Raw genomic sequence first — 22,047 nt, forward strand, 5'->3', positions numbered from 1 at the left:
AGACCCGAGATTCAGTAAGTCCTGGTCTTCTCACCTGTGTCTTATACTCATTCTAGCCCAGTACAGACCCCTCTTCGCTATTTGAAAACCAGACATATCACATGCCCTGATGTCATAGAAACAAGTTAAAAGTTGAGTCACTTTTCCAAAGATGCAGAAAAATGCTTTTTGAGTTTTCAGTTCCCAAACCAGCCAGTGATATTTATGAATAAGTCTAGCACTGCTAACAAATTTTCTTTGCTGCTATCATCTATTTCCTTTCCCAAAAGGAAATTTTATCCCCTTCCATTCTTTATTGCCTTTCCTCTTTTCTTTTCCATTTTCCTTGCCTTTACTTTCTTCTTTGTTTTTTCATTGAATGTTCACCATCTCAATCCTGCTTTTTAAAAACAAAAGAAGCAAGGAAATGGTATACAATTCCTATTTTCAGCTCCCATGCTAGGCACGTATGGCATGAGAAATGCAAGCAAAAGGTGGTGTCTCTTGATTTTGATTTTTTTTTTAGCTTTCCTAGTTCCTGCTGCTTTCTAAAGGCAATCATCGTTTTAATAATATCAGTAAAACTCTTGTTTAAAATAATTATATAGTTATACTTTTTTTTAGAACAAAAGTGAGCTTAGAGATCATTTAACCTAACACTTTAACTTTACAGATGAAAAGCATAGGACCCCAAGAGTTGGAAAACAAAATAAATTTCTGTGTATGTTTACACACACACACACACACACACATACATATAAACATACACACACACATATATGCCTCATTATGGACTTTGAGTCCTTTACCTCTATGTCTGAAAGTCTCACCATCTTCTGTTGACCAAAGCTAGTAATACCTTTTATTATACACTCACTTTTACTCTCTTTTTCCCAGCCCACTGAATAGGAGAGAAATGGAGGCTCTGATAAGCAGCAGTAGGGTCAAAGGGTGGGCAAAGACAAAAAAGAGCAAACAGTAGTGGCCAAAGGCAAGATTCATTAATGAACTCTGGATGATGGAGTCGACCACAGATCTTAATCCTCTCTTCTAAAATAGGTAATTTTCATTTGCTGAGACTTTTCCTGTGTTTTATATGTTCTTTGTTTCAGCCGAGACAACAGCCATATATCTTGCCTCCTATGCATGTCCAATGCGGGGAACACTACACTGAAACTCACACTTCCCAAGGTATTTATGACTTATGATTTTGTAGTTTAAAAGGAAAAATAAATACAAGAAATTATAGAATATAATAAGAAAAAAGGGATTAATTTATTTGTTTTAACTCTGCCTTATTAAGTGGAAGGATCAGGAGAAATTGTGTTACTTTGGAAAGAGTGCTGGATTTAGAGTAGGAAGACTTGGATTCAGATCTTGGCTCTTGTCCTTACTTATCTCTATGACTCTTGGAAAGTAACTTAACCCTCAGTTTCCTCATCTATAAAATGAGAGGATTGGATTAGATGGCTTCTGAAGTCTCTTCTGTCTTAAAATCTATGTTCATATGATAGGGGATTTTATTAGCTTGTGGGAACTTCCACTGAAAGAACTCCTTCTACTTCTGCAGATTACAAGTCCTTTGTGAATTATTAGATAAGTCCTAGGGACTTGTCTGAGTCGCATAAGTGATAACTGAGTTTCCCAGGGTCTGTTCACCTTGCTGTTGTTGGAGGTGGAATTTGTACCTAGGTCTTCCTGATGTCAAGGGTCGCGTTTTATCCTCCAAGCCATATTGCCTATATTATAAATGCTCAGTCTGTGTTATTCAGGACTATAAGAGTTCCTAGGTTCATAAAGTTAGATCCGAATTGTTGACTTTAGAAGTCAACTAATTCAACCCCCTTATTTTATAGATGAGGAAAGAACCTGAGGCTTAGAGCTTTCCTAAGATTACACAGATAGTAAATAGCAGAGTTTTTGATTTGTGAAAGAGATAGCATTTTGTCCTCTGTCTTTTTTTTTTTTTTTTAGGCAGCTGGGGTTAAGTGACTTGCCCAGAGTCACATAGCTAGTAAGTGTCAAGTGTTTGGTCTGAGGCCAGATTTGAACTCAGGTCCTCCTGACTTCAGGGCTAGTGCTCTATCCACTGTGCCACCTAACTGCCCCCTATTCCTCAGTATAGACCATTAAAGTTAGATAGCTATATCTGTTATCTAAATTGCTTCATTATTTTCTATTATTTTGATCCTCACTCCATATTCCCTTGCACTCCAGGAACACTTCCCTTGTAGCTAGAAAAGATAGGCGTCTCAGAGAAAACTTCAACATGAGGCTTACCCGAAAGTTTTAGTTCCACAATGTTTTTTAAGATTTTCCCAGCATAGAAATATCAACAGCCCATTGGCCAGCCCCACACAAGGCAAGTCCTTTAGCTACTCTGACTCTGACTCTGAATTTCAGTATTTTTCTCTTATTAGGATCATGTTTTGCCTTTCTTTTAGAGTGTTTTATAATTTTGCTTCTGGGTGTTGATTATCTTTACCAGGACAGCAGCAGTTTTTGTTTTTTTTTTTAATATTTGGCACATAGGTTGGGATCTGGGGTTTTCTGTGTTTATTTCCTTATTTCCCTCTATCAGAGCATGTCCAGGTAAATGAGAAGATATGCATGGTCAGATGGATGTTAGTCTGGCAAATTCATATGTCTTATTTAACCTTTACTCTAGACAGCATTTTCCATGGAAATGAAGAAGCCTTCTACTGCAGGTCCCAGACCAGCCTGGACCGGTGTGCAATGGATTTAAGTTACTTAAATGGTACTGTTACAAATGGCAGTGTCTGTAGTGCCCACAGTGGGAACTCCCTCAATTGCTCTCAGAACTTCATCCAGGCTTCTCCAGTGTCATCCAATCTCAGCATCCCAGGGAGTGACATCATGAGGGCTGATTACATCCCTAGCCACCGACACAGTGCAATCATTGTCCCATCATACCGGCCAACTCCTGATTATGAAACAGTGATGCGGCAGATGAAGAGGGGAGTTATGCCCGTGGACAGCCAGAGCCAATCTCTTAGGAATCTCAACCTTGGTAATACTCATGCTTACAATCAGCCGGAGGACCTGGTTTACAGTCAACCCGAGATAAGGGAGAGACATCCTTATACTGTTCCTTATGTGCCACATGGAGGGTACAACAAACCTGTGGGCCGGGCTGACCAGATGAAACCAAATAATAAGACTGTGCACGGTAAGAAGGTTCCTAGTGCCATATCCCATACAGTGAGCACCCCAGAACTGGCCAACATGCAACTGCAAAATAACCACAGTTATAACACAGCTCATATGCTCAAGAATTATCTCTTCCGGCCACCACCCCCTTACCCCCGGCCCCGCCCTGCCACTAGCACACCAGATCTCGCCAGCCACCGACACAGATATGTTAGTGGTAGCAGCCCTGATCTGGTCACTCGGAAGGTCCAGTTGTCAGTGAAGACTTTCCAAGAGGATAGCTCACCAGTGGTGCACCAGTCACTCCAAGAGGTCAGCGAGCCCCTGACAGCCAACAAGCGCCATGCCACTGTAAATAAGCGCCACAGTCTAGAAGTGATCAGCAACATGGTGCGTGGAATTGAAGCTATGGCCCTGAAGACACTCAATGCCCCGATACCTCGTCGTAATACCCTTCGTGAACAGATGCAGCCAGAGGAGGTGACGGTTAGCCATGATGTCCAGGAGCAGCTCCCCCACTTCCATCACAAGAAGACCTCCTCCGATGCCACAATGCTGATCCATAGTAGTGAGAGTGAAGAGGACGAAGAGACTCCTGAAGCAGTTCCTCGCGTCCCCCCGCTGCATGAGAACGTGAGGTACAGTGCCCAGTTGCAAGCTGCTTTGGCCCGCATCCCTAACAAACCACCCCCTGAGTATCCAGGACCGAGGAAAAGCATTAGCAACGGAGCCCTGAGACAAGATCAAGCGAGCACATCTGCAGTCATTGCAAGAACCAGGGTCATGAGGCCAGGACCAACCAAAGCCATCAGTGTACCTCGACCTGACCAGCTTACCATCAATGGGTCCTCTCTTGGCCCGTCGATCTCAGAACCTGACCTCACAAGTGTAAAGGAACGGGTCAAGAAAGAACCAGTGAAGGAGAGACCTGTTTCGGAAATGTTTTCTCTAGAGGACAGCATTATAGAAAGAGAAATGATGATCAGGGTAAGTATTCTTTCCCAGGCTGCTGTTCTTCTGTCCTTTTCTCCACCTTAGCATGCCTCCCTATTTCTTTATATCTGCATACACAATCTGAAGATGTAACTCCTCCAAAAACAGAGACAGATAGAGAGCTCCCTCAGGAAATGTTTTGGAAGTTTCTAGAAAAATTGGAGCAAAATTTTAAAATGTAAAATTTTATTAAGATCCACATTTCTGCAACTTTAGTCACTTTGTATACTGCCTTTCTCTCACCATATATGTATTCCCTAAATCTATGATTTTGTAATGTATTTTTGAGGGAGAAGATTGATGTTGGTGGGGTTAATACCTGGGTCAGTCTTTTACCTACACTACCATTACACACCTTTTCTAAATAATGTTTTTAAAAGGAAAATATTTTTTAAATACATACGTGTGTACATATATATGTATAAATGTATATTTCAACAGGTGAATATGTAAGTTTCATCTTTCTGTGCTGGTTGTCATATATGAATTCATAGTACATCTGGCCTCATTTTTAAATTATGTTTTTTGTATTCATATGAAAAACACAAGAGCACCATAATGCTAAGAAGAATGGCCAGAGTTTCCCTTCAGCAAAGGGAAGTATCCTCTCATTTTAACAATTTAGTCTGTTTTGCTGCTAATGGTGTTTCATATCCATATGTGTGTATAGACTATCTAGATGCAATTTTATATTAGATGTGAATAATATGTGTTCCCTACTTGATGGTCAGATGATGCTTCGTGGGCAGAAGTGTTCAGAATGATGAGGAGAGAGGAATATCTAGTCCAATGAGGTGGATACCTTCCTTGCTTATTTTAAAAATCACTGGTAATAAGGTTGTTGCTTTAAATATATATAACTAAAGTCAGTGTTGTTTAGTATTCTAGGAAGTTTTTATTCTGTTTGAGAAACCAATTTATTTTTGACTAATCCAACTCAGATTGGTTTCTGCTTTTAATTTTAATTCACTGTAACTGTACTGTTAGGTATTTTTGGGTCATTTGAGGAACTCTAAACATTGAAATTTGCTCTGGTTATATTTATGCAGTTTCTTGAATTTATAAACCTATTTCTTCTACCTCCCTTAACTCTCAAAGAGCAGTGAAGGTAAATGTTTTAGGAAACCCAAACCCCAGGGTTTCAAAACAAAACAAAATCCAAAATAACAACAACCACCTGATTAATAGAAACATTTTTGTTTTAGGAATTTTTTTTTAAATGAGGCAGGTAGGGTTTCATGACTTGCCCAGAGTCACACAGCTAGCAAGTGTTATGTGTCTGAGGCCAAATTTGAACTCTGGTCCTCCTGATCTGGGTGCTGTATTTGCTGCGCCACCTAGCTGCCCCTTAGGAATTTTCTTATCCTCATGTTGGTTTAGACATGGTTGCAACAATATTCAAAATCTAATGCAGTTGTAATTCTCCTCCCATCCCTAATTTTTCCATAGCTAGAGGAAAATGGCAACTTCTTAATTTCACGAATTTGATGGGAAAGGGAAGGGGGAAAAAACCTTACCTAACTTGGGAAAAGAAGTAATCTATGGGAAAGAAACAAAACTAACTACTGTTTCTCTCTCTCAGTTCTAGAAAGAGCATCAAAATGCTGCCTGTAGCGGCTAAGTGGCACAGTAGATAGAGTGCCGGGCCTGGAGGCAGGAAGACCTGAGTTCAAATTTGCCCTCAGACACTTAACTAGCTGTGTGACTCTGGGCAAGTCATTTAACCCTGTTAGCCTGTTTGCTCATCTATAAAAGGAGCTGGAGAAGGAAATGGCCAAGAAAACTCCAAATGGGATCACTAAGAAATAGACACAACTGAAATGGCTGAATAGCAACAGCAGGGCTAAGGCAATTGAAGTCACCTTTGCAAGGCCAGTCTGATTTCCCCTTATCTACAGAATGTTTATTGTATTCTTGTCACACTTAGCAGTGCCCCATCTCAGCCCCTAGTCACATTCACACTCTTCTTCCAGCCATCAAATCCTTAAGTTAAAGAAATATAAGCAAGCTAGCCTGCAGTCTGGTACAGGAAATTCAAGAATTTCCTCCTCTTTAACCTGAACCCTAAATAAAAGGGAGAACCAAAGTTTGTCAAATTTCTTTTAGCTCACTGCCTAATGAAAAGTAAAGCCATGATGTCAAGTTCCATGGTTGATTACCCTCTGGGGTGGAGAACCTGCAGCTTCGAGGCCACATGGGGCCCTCTAGGTCCTCAAGTGCAGGCCGCACTTGAGGACCTAGAGGGTCACATGTGGCCTCAAGGCCACAGGTTCCCCACACTTGCTAATCATTAAGTTTTGATGACTACACTCATTTCCTATTTATTCCATTGCAGATCATTCACATACACGATTCAGAAGCTGTAACTCATGGTAGTTACTGTGACTTTGGGCTACAAGGCCAGTGAATTAGAAAGAAGATCACTTCACCCTAACCTTAGCGAACAGCCCTACATTTCAAGGAAGCTCTTGTTCCAGATTGTGGTACTAGGGGATGATAGAGAGAGTTTTCTGAGACCCTGCCTAGCTCTCAGTCACCTCCTGCTTGAGCTAAAAGTAGAAAAACAATAAGTGAATTGTCTCCTGCTTTATTTCATCCTTTGCCCTATCCTATTTATGCAGATAGTAGAGAATCGAATGGGAGGATAAATACAGACTAAAACAATGATGTTAGGAACATGGTATTTGTATGGTCATGCTTTGCTTCATCCTTGAAATTATTTCATGATTTCTATCCCCAAGATCATTCCCTTCTGTGACTCTGAAGTTAGGTTAGAATACCTTCTTTACTAAGCTGGAATAGAATAGAATAGGGCTGGGACATTGTTGGCATAGGTGCTGAGAACGAGCTCAAGCCGAATTCATTAGGTTTATTGAGGAATCTCACCAAGCTGGGTCAGGCAGAAACCCTGACATCTCAGTGATTCCTCATGTCTCCTTAGACTTGTATGGCTGTACCTGGCCTGTTTAGGAGGGATGAAGTCAGCAAGGATATAATAGCTCACATTTCTATAGTGCTTTTAAGGTTTGTAATAGATTTTACAATAACACTGTGAGGTAGGTAATAGAAATTTGATCCCCATTTTAGAGATGAGGTAACTGAGGGTCAAAAAAGGTGACTCACCCCTGTTCATAGCTCTGTTGATTGTCAGAGTCAGATTTGAAGCCAGTCTTAGTGATTCCAAATCCAAGGTTACTAACAGTGTGTAGTACTATTGAAAAGTATTGAATACTATTGAAAAATATTGAATACTATTGAAATAGTATTTCTATTGAATACTATTGAGTAAGACTGTTGAATACTATTGAAATAGACAATTGAATACTATTAAAAAGACAATGGATCTTGATATGTTGTTCGGTCATTTTTCAATTGTGTCTGACTCTTTGTGTCTCCATTTGGGGTTTTCTTGGCAAAAATACTGTAGTGGTTTGCCGTTTCCTTCTCCAACGCATCTTAAAGGTGAGGAAATTGAGGCAAACAGGGTTAAGTGACTTGCCCAGGGTTACACTGGTATGTGTCTGAGGCCAGATTTGAACTCAGGAAAATGAGTCTTCTTTCAGTAGTAGTACTAAAAATATTTTAACTTGGGGGAGGAGGGATTACAGAAGGTTAGAATTTGCCCTGTGACAAGCTTGTAATGCTTCAAAAGGTGATTATCCACTTCGTGGACTTTTAGACCCTGTACTTAAACTTAACTTCATCCTTCTGTGTCCTGCTTTTGGAAAAAAGAATGGAAAGGGTACTAATCTTAGATGCCTTGAGGAAGGCAATGTGGTTTAGTGGAAAAAACAGTATTCAGAGTCAAAGAACTTGGATCCAAATCCCAGATGCCCTACTTACTGCTGGAATGTTCTTGGGGAAATCATTTTGTCTCTATGGTCCTCGGATATCTGCAAAAGGAGGGAGTTGGATTAATTGGCTTTTGCAGACCCTTTTAGCTCTAAATTTGTGATCTTATGATCAGTGAAGATACACTTTGGGTAGCTAGGTAGTACAGCGGAAAGAGCACTGGACCTAGAGTCAGGAAGACCTGAATTCAGATTTGACCTCAGATACTTACTGACTATGAACTTGGACAAGTCACTAGTGCCATGAACCTCCCTTTGTATTTTGGTTCATCACAAAACAGCTTCTGGACTCAATTATAGAACTATGGAGTCATGCTCAATGCTCTATAATCCACATTTACTTCACTCTATAGCACTTACACAAACTTTCACCCTATGTCATGCATCTTCCCTAACACCTAACACAATGCTTTGCACACAGTAAGAGCTTAGCAGATTTTTGTCAATGAATGAGAGTCATTTATTCTGCCCTTATGACTAGGATCACACCTAGAATCTCAGCCTTATTTAATGGCTTGGATTCATCTCTCTTTTGAAATTATTTTAGAACCTCAATATGATTTATATATGAAAGATCTTCCCTTCTGTGACTCTGGAGTTAGATTTGAGTACATTCTTCACTAAGATAGAATATAATTTTAAATGTAAGCTCCTTGAAGTCAGGGACAGTTCACTTTTTTTCCCTCTATATCCCCCTGGAACACAAAAGGAGCTTAATAAATGCTTATTGATTGATTGGGAGCACAAGAAACTCTTATTTTCTATTATGTGGCCTAGAACTCACTTAGAACTTGAGAACATTGTGGATGGATGATTCAAATTATTGTCATCATTAGGTCAGATTATACATTGCAATCTAATGGCCTCACCACATACTCCTTATCACCTGCTTAAAAAAAAAATCTTGCAGATACACAGGGGCCCTCACCCACTTCTGTGAGCTCTCTGGTGGTATATGTTTGTTCCTCTTTAGGAGCCTTCCTTTTGAAAGTAAAAACTCATCAGTCAGGTAGCAGCAGGTCCCCTGGGGCACAAGGAGATGAATGGGAAAGTTGTTTTTGAATTGACTCTGCTAATAGTGATCATCTGCATTCCTTGGCTGAGGAGTTACAGATTTGGGGAGATTAAAATGCATTCCTGTATTCTACTGGTATTATAAACAATCACTCAGAGAGAATGAGAACGTGCCTTTTCTTGCCAAAAGAATCTAGAGAAGCAGAAGATGGCAGGCTTGGAGGCTCAGAAGAGGCCACTCATGTTGGCGGCATTGAATGGACTCTCAGTGGCTCGGGTACCAGGGCGTGACGTTAGTCAAGATGATGCATCTCGATTGACCATGGATGACAGGGTAAGCGTTGGACTTGCTAAACATATGTTTCCTATCTGAGTTTCTTTCTACCATAATTTCCAATTTTTTTTTTAGAAAAAACTGCTTTCCGTGTTACTTTGCTCATCATGTTAGACATATTTTCAATGACACATTAATTCATTTACTTAAGAATGCAAAAATTGTGAAATTCTCATCTTTGCTCTCTATTACTACATTTGATCAGTCCCTTAACATTGCCTCAGTTTCTTTTTTATATTTGTCAAGGGGGTGAAGTGCTACTTGATTCAAATGACCAGTCCCATTAGCTGTATGACCTGCGAAATGAGGAGTTTGAACCAAGTGATTAGTCAAGTCTCTTCTGTGGTTATTGAGACTACCTAACATATATAAAAGTATGGCTCATTTTAGGAAACTTACTATATAAAAATCTGCATTTGCAAAATAGATAACACAAAGGATTGACCACAAGCTTCCCTACTGCATTTAAAGTATGAGTTGTTCTACAGCCATTTGCTTTACCCACAACTCTTTAGGAAGACTCCCGGGGAAAAAAGTGTTCTATTTAATATTGTTCTTCCTTAATTTTTGAAGAAGACCAGTGACCTCATAAGGGTGATTTCTTGACTTGCCAGTGTATTGGATTTAAGTGAGGCAGGGCCATGCAAAGTCATCAGCTTCACTCTCTCCTCCAGAGCCATCAAAGTCTAGTGACAATTCAAGATGACTGGCGATGGCCCAGGATGCAGTTGGATAACCTTGACCTTTCTAAATTAAGGTCTTCCTTAGGCAAACCTACACACTCAAATGCATAAGAAGACACAAGTACATATTCACCCTCTCCCTGGTTATTCCTCCCAGACTTCCTTGCCTGGAGCCCATTTATTTTATGGTGGAAAGGGTCCTGACCTTGAAAATCAGAGGACTTGAGTTCAAATCTCAGCTCCATTACATTTAACCTATGGGACTGTGGGCAAGTCCCTTTACCTCTTTTGTCCTTTGTTTCATTATCTGTAAGATAAAGGTGTTGGACTACATGATTTTTAAGGTTTATTCTTGCTTTAGTTCTATTACCCTATACTCTACTGCCATCACGAAGTGGCAGAACCATGCTGGACGAATTTAACATAGTACTAACAGTGCTCAGGTTTTTAAATCCTCATGTGGTTGTTCTCTATTATTTTCATATGATTAGTGGGTTGATTGACAAAAATGACTTTTAAGATACAAAGCTGTAAAACTTTCTTGAAATATGTTCAGAAAGAAACAATTGTGGTGAGAATGAAAGGCTCCATGAGAAATGTAATATATAATACAGAAATAGGCTCTTAGCCAATAGTTACAGAGTGCTCAGTCTTCCAAAATTTAGGATTATAGAGGGGAGGGAGCCCAAGAGAAAATCTAGAAAAAACATCCTCACTTCACACAGCAGTTAAGCATTTGTTAAGTGTTTAGTATGTAAGAAGCATTAAGTGCTAGGAATACAAAGAAAGGCAAAAATACAGTTCTTGCCTTCAAGAAGCTCTTGTTCTAATGAGGGAAACAATATTCAGAGAACTACAAAGGTGCAAGATAGCTAAGAGGGGAGCCCCTAGCAGTGATAGGGTGGCAGGAAGGGAAAGACTGGGGAAGGCCTCCTGCTGAAGATTGGATTTGACCTGACTGGTGAAGGAAGCTAGGAAAGTTAGGAGTTAGAGGTGAGGAGGAAGAGCAGGCTAGGCATGGGGGATGACAGCTGGTGAAAATGCATGGAATCCAGAGATGGAGTGTTGTGCATGAGGAACAGCAAAGAGTTCAGTGTAGCTAGTTTGTAGCTGGACGTGGAGTGGAATAAAGAAGAAGACTGACACGGTGAGAGGGTGCCAAGTTATGAAGGGCTTTAAAAGCCTAATAGAGAACTGTATATTTGATCCTGGAGGTAGCAGGGAACACTAGAGTTTTTTTGAGTGAGTGAGTGCGTAGGGGGAGTGGATGGTTGGAGAGGAGAGAAACAGAGACAGAGAAAGAAAGAGACAGAGAGAGAGAAAAGAGAAGAGGAGAGGCGAGGCAGAGAAAGAGACTGAGACAGTCGAAGTGGAGGGACTTTCTTGAAATATGTTCAGGTAGAAACAATTGTGGTAAGAGGATGAAAGGCTCCCTGAGAAATGCAATGTATGATATAGAAATAGGCTTTTAGTCAATAGTTACTCACTGCACAGTCTGCCAGGATTTAGGATTATAGAGGGGAGGGAGTCCAAGGGGGGTGGGGAGAGAGAGAGAGAGAGAGAGAGAGAGAGAGAGAGAGAGAGAGAGAGAGAGAGGGAGAGAGAGAGAGAGAGAGAGAGAGAGAAAGGGGGGGAGGAGGGAGGGACATGGCCAGAACTACACTTTAGGAAGATCACTTAGGCAGCTGCCTGGAGAATGGATTAGAATGGGATGAGGCTTAAGGTGGGGAGAGCAATGCATTGCAATAGTACCAGATTTCAAACTATATTACAAAGTGGCAACCATCAGAACAATCTGGTACTGGTTAAGAAATAGAGTGGTAGATCAGTGGAATAGACAATACACAGCAGTATATTGACTTGTAGTGTATGAACATACTAATCTACTGTTTAATAAACCCAAAGATCCAAGATTTGGGGACAAGAACTCACTATTTGACAAAAGTTACTAGGATAACTGGAAAGTAGTTTGGCAAAAACTACGTATAGACCAGCATCTCATACCGTATAACAAGATAAGATTAAAATAGGTACATGATTTAGACATAAAGGATGATATCACAAGCAAATTAGGGGAGCATGGAAAATTTTATTTGTTAGATCTATAAGGGAAGAGTTTATGACCAAATGAGGAGAGGATCACAAAAAGTATAATGGATAATTTTGATTACATCAAGTTAAAAAGGTTTTGTATAAACAAAACAGTGCAGCCAAAATTAAAAAGGAAAGCAGAAAACTGGGGAAAATTTGTATAGCAAGTTTCTTAGATAAAGGCCTTGTTTCTCAAATATATAGGGAACTCAATCAAATTTATAAAAATAAAAGCCACTCCCAAGTTGATAAATGGTCAAAGTATATGAAAAAGCAGTTTTCAGATGAAGAAATTAAAACTATTAATAGTCGTATTAAAAATGCTCTAAATTACTATTGATTAAAGAAATGCAAATTAAAACAACTCTGAGGTACCACTTTACATATGTCAGATGGATTAACATAACAGAAAAGGAAAATGACAATGCTGGAGGAGATATGGAAAAAATTGGGCCACTAATCCACTGTTAGTGGAGTTGTGAACTGGTTCAACCATTCTGGAGAAACAATTTGGAACTATGCCCTAAGGAATATAAAACTGTGCATATCCTTTGACCCAGCAATATCACTACTAGGCCTATACCTCAGAGAGATCAAAGGAAAACTAAAGGGACCTATATGTAAAAAATATTTATAGCAGTTCTTGTGGAGGCAAAGAATTGGAAATTGAGGGGATGTCCATCAGTTGGGGAATGGCTAAACAAGTTGTAGTATATGATTGTGATGGAATATATATCTGTGCCGTATAAGAAATGATGAAGGAAATGATTTCAGAAAAATTTGAGAAGACCTCTATGAACTGAGGCAAAGTGAAGTAAGTAGAATCAAGAGAACATTGTACACAGTAACCACAATGTTGCAATCATGATCAACTGTGAAAAACTTAGCTACACTGATCAATATAATAATCCAAGACAGTTGGGAAGGATTCATGATGAAAAATGCTATCCAGCTCCAGAGACAGAACTGGTAAACTCTGAATGCAAATTGAAGTATAATTTTTTTTTACTCTATTTTTCTTGCAAGATGGCTAATATAGAAATATGATTTGCATGATTTCACATTTAAGATGGATGTCATATTGCTTGCCTTCTCAATAGGTGGAAGAGGGGCTGGAGGGATGGAAAGACTTTGGAATTCAATTTTTAAAAAATAACAAATCTTAAAACAAACAAGCAAAAAGAAATTATTGTAATAGTCCTAGTGGGATGTGATGAGTACCTATAGAAAGGTGGTGATTGTGTTAGAGGAGAGAAGGGCATATGTGTTAGAGATGTTTTAAAGGCTAAAAATAGCATGATTTGACATTATATTGGATATGCAAGGTGAGTGTGAGTTAGAAGATGAGAATGACACCAAGGTAGTAAGTCTGGGTGATTGGATGGTACCTTCAATAATAATAGGAAAGTTGAGAAGAGAGGAAGGTTTTTGGGGACAAATAATGAGTTCAGTCTTGGACATGTTGAGTTTGAGATTCCCATGGGATGTCCAGTTTGAGATATCGTAGAAGCAGTTGGTAATTTTGGAAGCTGGCAGTATAAATATGGAAATCATCTGCACAGTCTTAGTATTAAAAACCAAGGTAGTTGATGAGATCAAGAGAGCTAGTATAGAGAAAAAAGAGAAGAGCGCTCCGGACAGGTGTTGGGGGATACCCATGGTTAGTGGGCATGTCCTGAATAAAGATCCAGCAAAGGAAACTGAGGAGCGGATAGATAGAATGAGAACTGGAAGAGAGCAGTGTCATGAAAACATAAGAATATTCCAGAGAAGAGGGTGATTGACTACATCAGAGGTTTCTGAGAGGTCAAGAGAGATGAGAGTTGAGAAAAAGCCATTAGATTTTTCAATTAATAGATCATTGATGACTTTAAAGAGAGTAGTTGCAGTTGAAATATGAGGTCAGAAGCTAGATTGTAGAGGGTTCAGGAGAGAATTTATTTTTCTCAAGATATTTATTTGGGAAAGTGGGGGTTTGCAGAAATGATTGGGTCAAATGAGTTTTTGTTTTGTTTGGATGAGGGAGATATGGGCTCATTTAAAAGCAGCAGTCAAGGAACTAGTAGACAGGGAGAGACTGGAAAGTAGAGTCAGAATAATAGTGATAGTACACTGGAGAAGACTGGAGGACAGGAGATCAAGGGTGCATACTGGGATGTTTGCTTTGGTCATGAGGATGGCTGCCTGTCTTATCATGCCAGATAGAGATGAAATAGGAGATACCGGAGGAAGACATCTGAGTGGTGTGGGAAGAGGAGGAGGGAAAAAAGGGACTTCTTCAGTATTCTCAGGATTTTAAGCTAAGTTCTCAGGTGAGAGTATTGGAGGCTTGAGGAGGAATGATAAGTGTTAGAATAGCTGCTGTGATGAATGGGATAGGTGATCAAGTAGGGAGGCATTTAAGGATAAACTTGTGGCAATGAGGGCTCAGTTAAGGTTGTTTAACATAAATCTATAGGATTTAGAATTACAGATATATGGAAAGAAATCTCGAGGAAAATATGGCAAAAGCCTATCATTTTAAAAATCAGGAAACTGAGACCCTTGAAGATTAAGCAACTTAATTATAGCTATTCCCCAGTATTGTGTCAGATGATCAATTTGAGCTTGTCTTCAAAAAGAGGTGATAACAGATTGTTTAGCAAAAATGTATTGTCCTTTGGAGTTTTGGCTTCTGTCTGTGCTTCACATCATATTCTTTTGGAGGTCCTGATGAAAAATAATGTGGCCAAAAGAAACTAGAAAGAAGGAAGGAGTTTTGATAATCCCCACACTAACTAATTTCATTGATACTTAAATGTATGCTCTAGCAAATTCTATCAGTGCTGTGATTATAAGCATATTTTAAAAGATGTGTTTGTATGTGAATCATTTAAAAATGACAAAATTGAAAAGAATTAAAATTTATGTCCTTTTGCAGTTTAGAACCCTGAAGAAGAAGTTGGAAGAGGGATTGGTATTTACAGAATATGAGCAAATTCCAAAGAAGAAGCCAGATGGTGTTTTCACTACTGCCACACTCCCTGAAAATGCTGAGCGAAGCCGAATCCGTGAGGTGGTCCCCTATGAGGAAAATCGTGTTGGGCTGGTACCAACCAAAGAAAATAGCACTGGGTATATCAATGCCTCCCATATCAAGGTAAATGGACAAGTGTGTGGGGAGGTTTTGCAAAGAAAGACTTGTGTGTTAAAGGAATAAAAGAATGAGGAAAAACTTGAGGGGTTCCCATTGTAATGTTTGGCTTTTTCCCAAACCCTTAGGGGATGTTTCTGAATGCCCATAATTTTCTTAGTAAACTGGAAGCGCATGCCTGTTACGGAAGAGAGAAGAAAAAAAAAAAAACAAACGAGCTAATACTCTCAGCAAGAAAGGAGAGTCAAGTACACATACTTTGGGTACCCATTCACTGCAAATGAATTGGGCTTTTTACTTCCCATGTGGATTATATCTCTGACTGAATTTATAAGAGAGATGTCAACCAAGTCATTTTCACTTTGTTTTTACCTTGTGAAACCTATTACAGAAATTAAAGATACATCAGAATCCAATTTAAAGTGGGTTGTGTTCTGAAAGTTCCTTCATATATAAATCCCTTGTTTCCTGGTGGGGTGGAGGCAGAAAAGGCTGTAGATTATCAATGAAGATCAAAGAAGAGTTCGGAATGCCTCCCTGGTTCTTGGAAGCCGAGGCCCAGTGTTTCATTTTGGTGAGGAAGCTCTTGTTGGCCCTGCCAGCTCTTGGTCTTTTGCTGCACTTGGTGCTGCTGGCCCTAGTGAGTAGATTCCTGTACAAAACCCAGCAGGAGGGCTGTCAGACATCTGCCACACCTTCACACTACTCTCTCTTGTGCTTCTGGGTGTTCCAAATCATACCAGTCCTGGGACACATGGAGTTCTTCCTAGGGCAAAGGATCTTAACCTTTTTTGTGTGTGTGACATAGACGCCTTCTGCCAATCTGGTGAAACTTACAGAATCCTCAGAATAATGTTTTCGAAAAATTAGTAGTTGAAGGAAATAATAAATTTCAGATAGAAGTTAGTGAAAATAAAGATGTAATTCTTTTCCTATTCAAGTTCATGGACCCCCTGAAATTTTTCCATGGATCCTGATCTTGGGGATAGGCTGTGCAGTGCCTGTCCCAGAATAGAGTGTTTCAGCAGCAAGAGGAAAACAAGGAGATTCTAGTCAAGGAGGAGTCTCAGGATGGCCAGAAGAGGATCTGTGCAAAGCTCTGTTGGGTAGTCCTGTTTAATAGGAATGTATATGTAGAGCCTATATCAGATTGCCCGCCGTCTTGGGGAGGGAGGGGGAGAAAAATTTAAAACTCAAAAGCTTATGGAAGTGATTGTTGATAAATCAAAATAAATTAATTAAAAAAACATTTAAAAAAGGATTTTCCTAATTAGCCAGTACTTCATTTATGGACTGAATTTGACTCCTTCCTGTACCTGCTGGTACAACCTTTACTTCCACATTATGAACTGTCCCATGGAGAAGACCGTTGTTTTGCTGGTCATATCAGTGGTCAATGGCTTTTGCCTCCTATTCATCTTGCTAGGTGTTTTGAAAGAGGATGTCCCAATGACTTCAGGCTGAGTTGGAGCAAATGCACAGATAGCTGCATCTAGCCCAGAAGCATATGGAGGTTGTATTACGACATGGCTTCTCTTCAAGACAGAGCTGTGACCTCCAGAGACATTTCTGGATCTTGTAGTTGGGTCTTCTCTCAGGTTGAGGGAGAAGTGAGAAACTTGAAATCTACAGGATGAAGACTGTGAACTCTACCCTCCAAAAAAAAAAGCTTTATATTTTAAGTAATTGTTTTTTGTGTTCATGTGTGTGTTTGTTTATCAGCCATATTGTGTATATTGGAGTGTTAAGGGAGGACTAGCAACTTTGGTGTGAGGATTTGCCGAGCCTTTTATGGGTCTGCTGCTCATCTACCTTTGGTGTCCAAACAGTTCTCTCCTCTCTCTCCTGTGGCTCCAAGAAGCTGTAACATGTGCAGCAGCCGTACCCCAGTAAAACCGTATCAGCAGACGGGCTTAACCAGGTTGTGGGTAACCAAATGCCTCAAACTCATTGATGAGTTGGGGGGATATCTACCCCAAGCATGTGAAGACTTCCCCCTGGCAGAATGGGCAGATGTAAGCAATTTGTTCCAAAGGCCACAAAGGCAGCTGAAGCAAGTGCTGTTAGAGCTTGGTCAGACATTGAAAACACCAACGTCATCTACTTCATCCCAGGCCATCGCCATTCATCTTGACTTTTCTCTCGCCACTGGACTCTGATGACTCTGAAAGAGAGAGTGAGGCCAATGACATTGTGCAACTCCGGGTCACTTAAATCCAGTTAACACACAAGTGATGTCATTGTCCTCTCTGAAAATGAAGGACAAACAACAACAACAACATATCAACCATGCAGTGGAAGGTAGAATAACTTCTTAGTCTGATGATTCCCTTGAGTTAATTTGGTAGTGATCATGATAACCCGTGCATATGTGGATTGCAGTGAGAATTCAGACTCTGGTTTAGGTGAGATTAGTCAGCTAATCATCTTGTTAACTATAGAGGGTTTACATTTTGTGAAGGGCACGCAGCTCTTTACAACATAGTTCTCACAAAATTTGAATTGTTAAAGACCTGTAATTCGTAGTTCTTCTTGTATATGGGTGACCCAGTCATGAGCAATCTTTTTGTGTTTTTCTCAGGATTTAAGTTTAGTCCACTACACTCTACCCAGAGTCAGAATTTGTAGTTAAACAGTGTATCACATGTGCACATACATGCATGCATATGCACTTTCCCTAGCTAGTATATGACATAAACCAAGCTAATTTATTAAACCAATTAGTATATTTTGTACACTTTTTCTTTTCCTTCCTTGCTCATTTCCACTGTTTTCTCAGTGGAAGTGATGGAAGTTCATGCACATGCTTGTAGTGACAGTGTGAAAAAGCTGTGTATATGTTTATGATAAAGGTTGAATGAACCACAGCCCCGAAAAGTTTTTTGAGAGTGTATTCCTGGTCCTCTCAGATTTTCAGTCTTTGACCTTAACCTGTAGCAATATTAGCACAATCTTTTTAATTTCCACTAAGTATTAAAGTACCTCCCAGAATCAGTTGTAATCATTTTCTTTTTATAGTATAAAGAATGTGCTGTGACTAGATACAGAGTTTTTGTGTCTGAAGTCAACTACTTCCATTTTCTTTGTACTCATGTGTAGTATCAGAAGAATCCTGGTAGGCAGAACAACCAACCCATTGTTCAGTTTATTTATGATGAGAGAGAGAGAGAGTTAGAGAGGAGAGGAATGGGGGGATGGGAGGAGAGAGAGAGAGAGAGAGAGAGAGAAGAAGAAGAAGAAGAAGAAGAGGAGAGAATAAAATCAGTATCTTAGCCTTAATTTATGGTCTCAAATTGATGCTTCAAATCATAGTTTTAAAATAGAATACTGGATCAATAGACAATCTGCTAAAAGTTATATGTAGCAATATTTTGCTATCTCATACTCATAATAGAATGTCACAACAACCATTTTCCATTATTTTCCCACCTTTGGAAAGTAACTGGTACTGCTTAAACTGTGTCCAGAGGGACTTATTACCAGAGAATAGGGAGGAAGAAGTGCCCTCAACCAACTACTTTCTGAAAGGCTCATTCATCATTTGTAGCCTTAGTGACCATAGCATGTATATAAGAGATCCATAGAGCATGCAAAAACATGTAGTCATGGTTTTGGAATATAGTTTTGTGACATGTCGGTATTCCCTCCCTGGGTTCCAAGGGACAGCTAACAGAGGCCAAACAGATGTTCATTTACTTAGAAGGTAGTCATATTTGTGAAATTTACCTTAGTAGCTTGTACTGTCTGTATAGGTATGTGTTTAATTCAGATTTTAATAAACTCCTGTCATTGCATGAGAATGTGGTAAAATGCTTTAGGCAGTATCCTCTTAGAATATTTAAAGGTCACATGTAACATGTGCCAGAAAGGCTAATGTTGAGAAGCACACTTCCACAGATAAGCCCAACTTTTAAGTGTACATGAATTTTATTTCCCACAAATAATAGGAAGATACAGTTAATAGCTTTGACTCAAACATGCCTAGATGATGAGAAGGCAGTTGACAAGGTTTTGCCTAGTTAGAATCATGTTAGTATTATTTCATGGGACATAAAAAATGGAATGAAAAATCAATGCCAAACTCATGCACAAAGTTCATTGCTTTCATGATCATTTAAGGATCAGCATTGGTTGATGAGTTTAAATGGACTAGCCTGTCGATTTTCAAGTCAGTTTTGTGGCTCAGGGCATAGGGACTCCTTCCAAAGCATCCATTTGCCCCTCTTAGCGTAGCCTTAAGCACTTTGGCCAGTCTTTTTGTTTGTGGTTGTTTTCATCTGATATTTATAACTCTGTAGTGAACAGTGGCCATGAACTAAATGTTAGTATCCTTTCAAGATCACTTCCAGCTGCATAGGGGTGATTTGTCTTCCTTCAAGATCACAAGCTCATCTCATCTCATTTTGAAGGGCAGATGAGGTTGGATCTATGGGATTGTTATGGGAGAGTTGTAGAGTATGATGGAACAAAGAGCTATGTGAATTTGCAATACATCTGCTCAATGATGGCTTACAGAGCAGCAGTTTTACTTCTACAACAGGGAGAAATACTCCCTAAAACAATTTTTAAAAATCCCAGGTGTCTTTAGTTGTTATGCTTCTGGAAAAATGAAAGATTTTTAAAGTGCAATATTTTGTTCAGTATTTTGAGAAACAAAAATTGTTTTTGTTTAAGACTAGAAGTTCAGCAAAACAAGCTGAAACAACATAATAATTTTTTAAATATATTCTCAGCTCTTTGTAAATTATCCAAATCTGCATTTGCAGTCAGGAAAATGAAAGTATTGGTGGGCAGAAGCTCCCTTGAGTTTAAAGCTCACCAACTTTGTGACTGTGGAAAGAGATGGGTTTTTCCATTGTGCTACTAAGTTAATTACCCCTTGGTAATTAACCAATATAGGGAAATGCATTAACTCTTTCAGGCAATCATATTCCACTGTGATGAGTTACTTTCCCTGTGCATTTTGATTTTTTTGGATGCATAGCTGCATTCTACACAAATGTATGTGTGTATTGCAATAATGTTATTTGTGAAGCTTCAGCTTTTGTCTTGTGGTCTAGGTAAGAAAGAGTTATTGATGATATCCTTTCTTTTATTGGTCAGTTATCAAGGCAAAATCATTTAAAATGAAATTGTCTTTTATTGCCAGGCATAAAATGAGAGCACAATTTATAGATTTGTGAATTTTTCTTTCCTCATTTTACTGGTATTTCCTCATACTAGAATCTGACTTTTTGTCATAGTATATGTGAGGGCAGGGAAGGGCAGGGGTGGGTGTATACTTGCATGTATATGTATTATTAGAATGGTAGGATTGAATAAGTTATTTGAATATTTCTTCCCAAATTTTCTTGAGTTTATATATCTGAAAAGGTTTTGTATCATTAGATTGGAAATTCCTTGAGTGTAGGGGCCTCCCCCACCTCACATTTTGTATTCTCACTGCTTAATACTGTATCTTTCATTTGGTAGATACTTAATAAATGTCTATTGAGTAGAATTGAATTAGCAACAGAAACGTCTAATTTATCCAACCACCTGAGATGTACCATAGTACACTTCCCTTTTATTTTCAAAGATTAATTATCACAAAACATATTTAAATAAACATTTAACACGTGGCTAGAGCAAAGGATCTTTATGTTTGCTATAAGCATCTGAGTTAAACGATAATAGAGCGTTGGGCCTGGAGTCAGGAAGACCTGAGTTCAGAGCTAACCTCAGATATTTACTAGCTGCATGCCCCTCAGGGCAAGTCATTTAACTTCTGCTTGCCTCAGTTCCTCAACTATAAAATGGGGATAATAGCACCTTCCCTTTCCCTTTCCTTTCCCTTCTTCCTCTCCCTCCCCTCCCCCTCCCCCTTCCCTTTCTCCTTCCCATTCCCCTTCCCTTCCTTTCCCTTTCTTTCACCTTATCTTCTGGCTTAGTTTTTGGCATTTTTATTAACATGTGTTTATAAGATGGGGAAAGAAGGTTGCATGGGATTAGTGTTAATGGTGTTCTCTCTGATTTTTAGGTAGCTGTTGCTGGAGAACAGTGGCATTATATAGCAACTCAAGGTCCTTTGCCCCATACCTGCCATGACTTCTGGCAGATGGTATGGGAGCAAGGGGTGAATGTGATTGCTATGGTCACAGCAGAAGAGGTATGTGGAATGATGGCAAATCTTTTCCATGAGTCCAGGTGACAATGCAATATGATTGCTTTTGGAACCTCCTTCCCCACCCACCTCTTCCCATAGATCCTCTTTGGATCATAGGATCAGAGACATAGGGTTGAAAGGGACTTTATTTATCCATCATCTAGTCCAAAGCCCTCATTTTAGATGTGAGGGAGATTGAGGCCCTAGGAGGTGAAATCACTTGCCCAAGTTTGCACAAGTAGTAAGTGACAGAACCTGGGTTTTGAACCCAAGTTCCATGGCTCCAAATTCAGCCCTTTTTCAACCTAACCCCACTGCCTTCTTGGCATCCATTTTATTTTTCTCATCTTTTCCACGTAGGCTTTGTTATTATTGTTGTTTTACTCCTAGATATATTTTACTCTTGTAGCTTCTCTACCTCTGTCATCCCATTTTAAACTACTGCTTAGATTACTGTGAACCAAAGAGCAAAAATAACAAACTTCAGTTCAGCTGGATGACTTTTTGTTTGCTAAACAAAGCAACAATCTTTCCATTGGAATCTGAGAACCTTGGGCTGCACTTGGTTAAATTGACATATATATTCCAACCCTGGCCAAGGCCAGCTCCACATACCATCATTCTTATCAGCTGAAAAGAGACCAGAAGCTGTT

General features: G+C 39.4%; 1 protein-coding gene across 1 annotated transcript in view; it reads left to right on the plus strand.

Annotated features, from left to right (window-relative positions):
* The window catches only part of PTPN14 (protein tyrosine phosphatase, non-receptor type 14), a 242,120-nt gene that overhangs the window by 203,641 nt on the left and 16,432 nt on the right, over positions 1-22,047 (plus strand). The window contains exons 12-16 of the mRNA XM_027871866.1: positions 1,092-1,170; positions 2,648-4,137; positions 9,199-9,342; positions 15,037-15,255; positions 21,269-21,397. Of these exons, the coding sequence (XP_027727667.1) occupies positions 1,092-1,170; positions 2,648-4,137; positions 9,199-9,342; positions 15,037-15,255; positions 21,269-21,397 (2,061 nt within the window). The remainder of the gene's footprint in view (positions 1-1,091; positions 1,171-2,647; positions 4,138-9,198; positions 9,343-15,036; positions 15,256-21,268; positions 21,398-22,047) is intronic.

This window comes from Vombatus ursinus, unplaced genomic scaffold, assembly GCF_900497805.2.
Source record: "Vombatus ursinus unplaced genomic scaffold, bare-nosed wombat genome assembly UNPS02014798.1, whole genome shotgun sequence".
In the NCBI taxonomy this organism is placed as follows: domain Eukaryota; kingdom Metazoa; phylum Chordata; class Mammalia; order Diprotodontia; family Vombatidae; genus Vombatus; species Vombatus ursinus.